Source organism: Cebus imitator, unplaced genomic scaffold (assembly GCF_001604975.1).
Source record: "Cebus imitator isolate Cc_AM_T3 unplaced genomic scaffold, Cebus_imitator-1.0 Scaffold43, whole genome shotgun sequence".
NCBI classification, from domain to species: Eukaryota; Metazoa; Chordata; class Mammalia; order Primates; family Cebidae; genus Cebus; species Cebus imitator.
Genome location: NW_016107358.1, coordinates 4,675,619 through 4,684,993, shown reverse-complemented (window position 1 = coordinate 4,684,993; position 9,375 = coordinate 4,675,619). Strand labels below are relative to the sequence as shown.

Below are 9,375 nucleotides of genomic sequence, written 5' to 3'. Positions count from 1 at the left end.
TCAAAAGTTTTGAAAAGTCTCTTTCTGTTATGACAGAGTATAACAACAGGTATTTTGCAAATAAACTACAAAACAGTCAAACTATTTAATACTTTTTTTTTTTTTTTTTTTTTTTTTGAGGCAGGGTCTTGCTCTGCTGCCCAAGCTGGAGTGCAGGAGCACAAAGATGGCTGATGCAGCCTTGACCTCCTGAGTTTAAAGCATCCTCCCGCCTCAGCTTCCCAAGTAGCTGGAACTACAGGCACACTGCTATGCCCCCGGGGTCTCTGTCACGCAGAGATGGGGACTCTCTCTGTTGCCCAGACTGGTCTTGGACTCCTGGACTCAAGCAATCCTCCTGCCTCAGCCTCCCAGAGTGTTGGGATTACAGGCACGAGCCACCTCTCTTGGTGCATTTAATAAGTTTTAATGTTTCATAACAACTGTTTCCTAGGTCATAATATGAGCATTTTTTTTCCTATTTCTGTTTTGAAGTAAGTCAAGAATTAGCTTCATTACTTTAAAATGTCCTTATTACATTTAATTGAACAATGTTATTAATTATTGAACATTATTAATTACCTTTATGAAGAATAACAGAGGAACAGTAAAGCTGTATTTTAGCAAAACATTTTAATTCTAATTCCGAAACCTAATCAGAAAAAAATGTGTTTGGAACAATGATAATTCATTAAATACAACTCATCATTGTTAGGCTGTCTCTGTTATGGAGACGATCATGTTATGAAAAGGCATTCAGCTAATATTGAATCTTTTAAGAACAATTGAACTTTACCATTGCTAGAGATTTTTTGAAAAGCCGTAGATACATAAGTTGGAGATAAAACAATCAAAATTACTTCCTGAGCTATTTTTACGGGTTCTAAATGCTAAACAAAAATGTCATGAAATGACTCAGAAGATTGTAAAACTTTCTTCCTGAAGCTATTTTGACAGCCTCCAGGGATGTAAAATTCCCTAAAGTGCTCTAATGGGAAAAGGCTTAGAATAAGAACCAGAATCCCAGACCTCTACTCCCACTAATAAGCTAAGTGAACTTAGGTCAGTATTTAACCTCCTCCAGTTGCTTATTTGTTCATTTGAGAGACTCACACTTTCCTGAGTTACATCTATGTATTGTAGCCAGTTTCAAAATGCTGTGTGAAATGTCCCAATATGACCTGAACATTTCCAACTGATTATTTTCTCAGCTAATCGGCATTTTTACTACTATCTGTATTTTTTTGCACACAAGGTGAGTCTCCCAAGTCAACAAGAGATCACTGCCATTTCACATTTCCCTGCCTCCTGCCTGCATGCACATTGCTATTTTGTTGTCCCCTGAATTGCCTTTCAAAAATCCTCATTGTTATAGCTACAGAAGGGACCTAATCTATCTGAGTGACTGATTGCAGTGCCCAGCCCAGACACACATGCATCCCAAGCCTCTGCTTCATCTGTCCTAGAGGAAACTGGTTGGTGGGGAACAGCCACGGTGGGTCTGATGGCGCGGCAATCTCCTGCAGTTTTCATAGGAAGTGGCCCTGAAGCAGAGGCTGCCCTGGTGACTGTCGCTGGAGGACCCCAGGCTTCTGGATATACCGCGACCGACATCCTGGTATCTTCAGGAGCATAGCTACAGCTTGAAAGGCTCTTAATCTCCCCCACAGCATCACTGTATTTCCTAGCAGGGGGCTGGTAGGCCTGGTAGGACACTTTGGTGGTGGTGGTGATCACGGTTTGTAGGGCACCTGGTGGCGGAGTCGTGAGGTACCGACAGGGAAGCTCTGGATTATAATAAGGGCGAGTGGCCACAGCCTGACACTGCCCATGGTCAGTCCTCTCCACAAGGCTGGGTTTTCCAAGAGATGGTTTCCAGACATGCTGTTTGTTGGTGAAATCAAAGCTTCTCTCGTAGCTGCTGTATGAATTGACATTATATTGTAGTGTGTTCAGATGAATGCAGTCTGTGTCATTAGGGATACTGGTGGAATCCTTACAAAGGGTGGGATATGGGCTCGAATTTGTATAAGCAGGATTTGCCAATTCATAGCTGCAAGGTGGCATAGGCAAATAGATTCTTGGGCTTGAATATTTCTGAAAGGGTGGCATTTTGTCTCCTTGAAAGGTGGCTAGGTCACAGGTAGCTTTGTAAGCATCAGAGTCTGGGAAGGAAGGGCAAGGCTGCCCTGGAATAGGAAAGCTGGTTTCAGTAACTATATCAAAGTCTTCTGGATTTTCCAAAGGTATGTTGCTGAAATCAAGACCGCTGCTGTCTTGATTTTCTTCTACCTAAAAAATGAAACAAACACAGATACATGCTATGTAAATTGTTTGGGCACCTTCACCTGTAACAATAGCCAACAAGTAAGTAAAAACAGATGACCATGTGCTGGGCTCCGTGTTGTGAACACTGCGCTGCTCAGGTATGTGATTTAAGCATGTGGTCCAGGGGTTGCTAAACTGGAGCTCACTCAGGCATAAATACCACACAACAGAATGAGGAAGGTCCACGGTAGCCAGGTAGGAAGCTTCTGAGTGGCAGATGGTCCTGTTCTCACCCACACTGTGTTCCTAGAGACTTAGGAGGCACACAGGCCTGGGTTCAATGCTGACTCTGTCCCTCACAAATTGAACAAGCCATTTAACCTCTCTGAGCCTCAGATTCTTCATCTTAAAAATGAAACTTAATGGCCGGGTGCAGTGGCTCACACCTTCAATCCCAGCACTTTGGGAGGCTGAGGTGGGTGGATCATGAGGTTAGGAGATTGAGACCATCCTGACTAACATGGTAAAACCTCGTCTCTACTAAAATACAAAAATTCGCTGGGTGTGGTGGTGCGCACCTACAATCCCAGCTACTCAGGAGGTTAAGGCAGGAGAATTGCTTGAACCAGGGAGTCAGAGGTTGCAGTGAGCTGAGATTGCGCCACTGCACTCCAGCCTGATGACAGAGCGAGACTCCGTCTCAATAAATAAATAAGTAAATAAATAAAATGGAACTTAATAAAAGTAAACTTGTTATAGGGTTTCTGCAACCATCAAATGTGTGAAACTCAGACCAGTGCCTGGAACATGGGCACTGTCAGTTTCTGTTATCCTCACACTAACACTCCGCCTGCTTGGCATGCTTTGGTTGAAAAGCCAAACTGAATTAAACTGCACAGAGAAATGTTATCTGTTCTTGTGGATAAAATAATGGAAAGGACCCTCTCAAGGACACACTGCTAACTTCCTGTTGGAGGCATGCATTTCCATCTTTACTACTGTTGCATAATTGTCCTTATATTAGGTTGTTAGCACACTGACATATCAGGACTGTATCACTGCCTGCAGAGATTGTTGGTTTTTCTTTTAAGGAGAAAAAGGGATCAGAAACCCTATTCAGATGTTGATTTGATGATATTTTGTGACAGACATATAATTTTCACATGAAATCAAACCCTTGTAATTAATGTATGACCTGCATATTTTACATACTTATCAGTGTATCTGGGGATGAAAATGAGCAGAGGCCACCATCCCCTCTCAGTTCCCAGTACCTCAAATTCTCGAATTCTCTTTTTCTGGGGTTGGTAGAAAGAGGCCATTTGTCTCTTGAAGGCACTTCTTCTAGCTTCCGTCTCTGATTTGCTCTCTGGTCTTGGGTGATCGTGAACTCCCTTGGCCTGCGATAAGGAGAAAATAAATCATACATTTGTGTCCCTAAAGGAAGCTGACAATGTAGCCCAAAAATTGATCATGCCTTTCCTAAGATCTCAAGTGTTTTTAGTTTTGCTTCTTTCAAAATGACAGAAAAAAAAAATTCTTGAATAAAACAGCATCAATAATTAACATATTAAAAGATCATTGCAATCCTTTCACTCTATTAAAAGAACTATAACTACAACTTGGTTTACCATCTCTGGACCTTAAAGCGCTCACAGTAGTGAGCTAATTCCTAGTCTCCCCATTAGGGCCCCGGGGGGCTCCAGCACCTATTTCTGGCCACTGGAGCTGTATTTTGTTTGGCCCAAGGTTTCCAAGGCACATGACAGGTGGTCTGGCCTTTATGGTCTGATGAAAAGTATCCATCACAAATTGTATTCTCACCTAACCTACCTGAAAAAAGATCGCGTTGCCATCAAGCCGCCAAAAGTTGGTGACAGGGTATCCACTGTGCCCTCGACAAGGAATCAATTCCAAAGCAGAATGACAGTTAGGGCATGCCTTCTCTGCAAAGCCCAGAAGGGAGAAATATTAACCCTGACCCCAGGCCCTTCTGAAGGAAGAAGGGGAAAATTAGTTGGGACTAAAGAGCTCGTGGCCCTTCGCGGTGGCTCACACCTGTACAATCCCAGCACCTTGGGAAGCTGAGGTGGGTGGATCACCTGAGGTCAGGAGTTCGAGACCAGCGTGACCAATATGAAGAAACCCCATCTTTGCTAAAAATATATAATTAGCTGGGCGTGGTGGCGCATGCCTGTAATCTTGGCTACATGGGAGGCTGAGGTAGGAGAATCACTTAAAGCCCGGAGTCAGAAGTTGCAGTGAGCTGAGATCAGCCATTGCACTCCGGCCTGGGCAACAAGAGCGAAACTCCGTCTCAAAAAAAAAGGAACCTATGACTCCAACGTAACCCTCTCCCAGGCCCGGAGTCCTCACTCTGCTGTTTCAGCCGTGCCTTGTCGCAGATGGCCGGCCGCAGCTGCAGGCGCGAACCGTCTGGCAGGGCGCAGGCCTGCGCACACACCACCACGCCCAGGCACGACTTCTTGAGGATGAGGCCATTGTGGTTGTTGGTGTTGCGCATGGCCCAGCCGCTCAGGTGGCGCTGCGCCTTCTTCTCATCGCTGCTGTAGATGAAGCGCACGTAGCCGTCAGGCCACTCTCGGAACTGGTCGAAGAGGGCCAGCTCCTGGAAGGGTGCAGAAGGAAGGGTGGTCAGCTGATCGACCAAACGGCACACAACATGCTCTAAAATTTCTACAAGCACATTAGGATTAAAAAAGGTTCTTTTTAAATCCAGCAATGTGAAATCCCAAAATGCCACCCTTCCTAGGTGAGACTGGCAACCAGGTAATAATTAATGTTTATATAGTGTTTATCTGTTAAATGCTGTACATGTATTAATTCATCTAGACTTCAAACTACAGGCAATGATTTACATTTTACAGACGAGGACGTGGAGGTCAGAGAGGTTCATCGACTTGCCCAAGGTCACATCACACAGCTAGCAAGATCTGGCTCTAGGATTTGTACCCCGGCAGTCCCATTCCAGAACCTGTACTTCTTACCACTATGTTCTATCACTTCTTGGTGTGTTTAAATGTTGAAAACATTTCATGTTAAGCATCAAAGTGCTAGTGGGAAAAGTGACTGGAATGTTCTATCACTGAAATGCAATTTCACTGGTAAATATCTTTAAGTCAGTGCATTTCCTTCAAAAGCGCATTGGCTCTCTATGCCAGACCTGTCAGTCACATTAGCAGTGGCACCCAGAGTAACGTCAGAGAGGAAGGAACAGCTTCCCTCCCTACTCTCAACTTGGCTCTCCAAGTTTAAAAGGGTATTGCAATGATGGACTTAAACCATGAGCTTTGGGGTGTGGGTGAGCTTGCCTGGCACTGGACTGCTCCCCAGAGCAATATGGGATTGTCATTCTCCTCAACAAAGAGCTACATGGCCAAAATAATAAGTTATATCTAAAATACTGAGCTTTGCCTTAGTATTCATATTTGGTAGTCTTTGTCAATTTAATGCATTATTTATATGGCAATCAATGTCTCTTTTGCATATAAGTTTAATTGAAAAAGCACCCTTTACTAGGCACTTTCTTTTTTTGGGGGGTGGTGGGACGGAGTCTTGCTCTGTTGCTCGGGCTGGAGTGCGGTGGCGTGATCTCAGCTCACTGCAACCTCCACCTCCCAGGTTCAAGTGATTCTCCTGCCTCAGTCTCCCAAATAGCTGGGGACACACACAACCACGCCCAGCTAATTTTTGTATTTTTAGTAGAGACAGGGTTTCACCACGTTGGCCAGGATGGTCTTAATCTCCTGGCCTCGTGATCCACCTGCCTTGACCTCCCAAAGTGCTGAGGTTACAGGCGTGAGCTACTGTGCCTGGCCACTGAGAACTTTCTTTTATGTAATGTTTAGGGCTGCTTTCACACCACAATGCAGAATTGAATATTTGGAAAAGAAATACTAAGATCTGCAAAGCCATATTATGCAATATACACAATTTTCACAACATTTTTGCAAAATGGACATCTTTACTCTTGTTTACTCAATAAGGAAGTGGAGATTCAATAGATAACCTTTCACAATGGCATAGCTGGAATATAAACAGAAGATGGGTAGCAGCCCGACGCAGTAGCTTTGCTGGTGTGATAAAGACTCAGAGGGGTGTATCATAGTTGTAAGCCATGTGCATCTCCTCCCCACTCCTGCCACTCAGGAAAATTACATCAAACATTTGCAAAGCTGAAGTATTCACAGTTGGAAAATTCAGACTTGCATACATCATTAATACTGCACATTCTAACAGTAGTAAGGTAAATGAGTGACTTTGTTTCCAAAAATCACAAAGATATTGTTGAAATCATTGTTGTTACCATTAGGTATTATTTATCTTTTCTCTGAAATATTGCAAGGGACATAAATTAATGTATCAATGTAAGTTACAAGTGAAATACATAATGATGTACTATCAACTCCAAGTTTATATTAAATGCTAATGTCTTTGTTTTGAAAGTGAACATTTTAACTTAAGGATCTTAGTAACAAGTTGATAATTTTCCAGAAAACAACATTTCTTTAGCTCTCCCTTAATATGTAGACTAGGTCTCCATGCCTTACACGAGCTGCAGAGGTAGTGATGCTGGCAGTGAAGCCACAGAGACGGTATTTTTAAAATCAGTACAAGAAGAGAGGATGTCAAGGATTGGGTTTCATTTGTTCTAAAGTGTTGGCATGTTATGTGTGTGTGTGTACACACACACACACATAAACACTGAACCTGATCGTAGAGCTGGGGGAGAGTTTGAGATAGTTATCTCACTCTACCACTTGATGACAAGCGAGTAGCCTGAGACTAAGGCAAATTCAAGGACTCTCTCAAGGGCATATAGTTAGTTTAGCTGGCTCAGTCAGTTAGCCAGAGCAGGGCGATGCTAAATTTGTCCACTTCTCTTTCTATGTCCCCGTGTGCCTGCCCCTTTTGAGATATTACACACATACTCCCTGCTTAAAAACCAATCTCCTGAAAGAAAGTTCATATTTACATAGGAAGCCTAGCAAATGCTGGAGAGATGAGCCATAATTACATTATTTGGATGTGACTTTTCTAAAGTGCAAGATATGATGGTTTCCTATGAAGATGTACATGGACAGAAACAGTGAGAATGAGATGCTCTTGCTGTACTGTGGCCCACTTTCACAAAAATGGTACCACATGACTCTAAAGTAGGCAGACTTTGGCTGGGCGTGATGGCTCACGCCTGTAATCCCAGCACTTTGGGAGGCTGAGGCAGGAGGATCACGAGGTCAGGAGTTCCAGACCAGCCTGACCAACATGGTAAAACCTTGTCTCTACTAAAAATCCAAAAATTAGCTGGGCATGGTGGCATGCACCTGCAATCCCAGCTACTTGGGAGGCTGAGGCAGGAGAGTCACTTGAACCTGGGAATTGGAGGTTGCAGTCAGCCGAGAGAGCACCATTGCACTCCATCCTGGGCAACAAGAGTGTGAAACTCTGTCTCAGAAAAAAGAAAAAATAAATAAAAGCAGGCAGACTTTAAAACAAAGGAGTAAAACACACCTAACCTACTACAAAGGTATGCATCCAAAAAAGTACTGACCTCTTTTGAGAGGCTACACAATATTACAATTAATTGCTGTTCATCTGAACACCTATCAGGTACATCTTAGTTGCTGAAAAACTGACAAGTCTCTTTTATTCCTGTGCCACAACATTGCTGGAATCCCACATTTGTAAATGGTTGGGAGGCAACTCTCATTCTACACCCACCATCCCCCACAGCTAGGACTTCAAAGTCACTCAGTTTTGGCCCAAACCTGTATGACAAAGCACAACTGGTCACTCTCTGGAATTGGTTGCAAATCTCTTCATTCACCACTGCATCCACCCTAGTTCATTCTTTGGACTTAGCTCCAGACTATTTTTGCTTTATTGAAATAAAACAAAATGCAACAAATTCACCCCAAAAGAATGATGATTTGCTTGTCATTAGAGAAGTAGGTTTTGGGTACAGATGCCTCATTGGCTTGACAGTGGGGCCTCCTTCCTCCTGGTGGTCAGGGAGGTCTGAACAAATTGCTCAAGTCGGGCTGTTTGTTTTAAATTTGGGTCATTAGATTCACTTTACAGTTGTACCTCATAGTTTTGCTGCCTGAGAAACAGTGGTATTTACATCTGTTTAGATGTTCTCCTTAGCTTCCTTGTGGATTTAAAGCAAATGAATACGAAGAGAGGCACCTCATTTCTACCTTGGCTAAAGCGAAGCGAAAGGACAGGTGTCCTGTTCCCCCCGAGACCGGGAATGAGGAGTGTGATCAGTATTTCCTGCCGCTTTCCATGTAATTTCAGACAAGCCCGAGGAAACTGCTGGGAGAATACACATTTCTAAACCCAACTTAGCCTTTTGTGGGGTCCAATTCTCTTTCTACGTTTGAAGGGGGCTCAGAAACCCAGAAATTTTGCTTGTGTGTGTATGGTCCGTCTCCAGACTCCTTGCAAGAACTCGAATGCCATTCTCCTTCCTTCAGATGGACAGCACCCCGCGTGCCCTCACACACCCGCTTCGCTTACCTGGGGCATCTGCGGATCGTTGATGTCCCAGCTGAGCTGCATCCCGTAGGAGCACACGCCGACCGCTTCCTGCACCGCGGCCGCTGGCATCTGACGGACTCGCTCGCTCTTTCCGCCCAGGCTTCTGAAAAATAGAAGAAAAAAGGAGAGGTGCGCCAGGTGATTTTTTTTTTTTCCTCTTTAAAAATGAAAGTGGGGTATGTGTGTGAAGGGGAGGGGCAGAGAGAGAGAAAGAGAGAGAAGTTGTTTAGAAATCTGGAAGCTGGGCACAATGGTTATGGACCAGGGCGGGGCCCTGTCCTCGGCCGCCGTGCTGAACGGTCTCCACCCGAACGGCAGCATCGACGTCTGGCAGCTGTCCCTCCTTTATAAAGTACACCTCGTTGGGGGCGGGGTGGGGGGATTCCGCCCCGTGTCTCCTACCTTATTAGCACTCACGCTCCAGGGGCGGGTCTTCCCCTCCATGACAGAGCCTGGAACGGAGGTGGAGGTTAAGCTCAGTCCCGGAAGAAAAGGAAACTGAAGCAAGGATGTTGGCGTGGAAGTGGAGAGGGCAAGTTGGAATGTATCCTTTAAGTTAAAAAC

General features: G+C 44.4%; 1 protein-coding gene across 1 annotated transcript; it reads right to left on the bottom strand.

Moving 5' to 3' along the window:
• Positions 1 to 228: 228 nt before the first annotated feature.
• Positions 229 to 8,935, bottom strand: GCM2 (glial cells missing transcription factor 2). The gene is made up of 5 exons (XM_017526687.2): positions 8,791 to 8,935; positions 4,624 to 4,876; positions 4,081 to 4,193; positions 3,522 to 3,647; positions 229 to 2,271 (listed from the first exon to the last, which is right to left on the bottom strand). Exons 1-5 carry the CDS (start codon positions 8,878 to 8,880, stop codon positions 1,333 to 1,335), a joined length of 1,521 nt encoding a protein of 506 aa, XP_017382176.1. The 5' UTR covers positions 8,881 to 8,935; the 3' UTR covers positions 229 to 1,332.
• Positions 8,936 to 9,375: the final 440 nt, after the last annotated feature.

What these genes read in the sequence shown, in the direction of transcription:
- GCM2 (XM_017526687.2), bottom strand. Translation starts at nt 8,880, where the DNA reads ATGCCAGCGGCCGCGGTGCAGGAAGCGGTCGGCGTGTGCTCCTACGGG. An exon ending in GGCACGGCTGAAACAGCAGA is followed by an intron (nt 4,194 to 4,623) that starts GTGAGGACTCCG and finishes TGGGCTTTGCAG; the next exon opens with AGAAGGCATGCCCTAACTGT. An exon ending in AGAGAATTCGAGAATTTGAG is followed by an intron (nt 2,272 to 3,521) that starts GTACTGGGAACT and finishes TTCATTTTTTAG; the next exon opens with GTAGAAGAAAATCAAGACAG.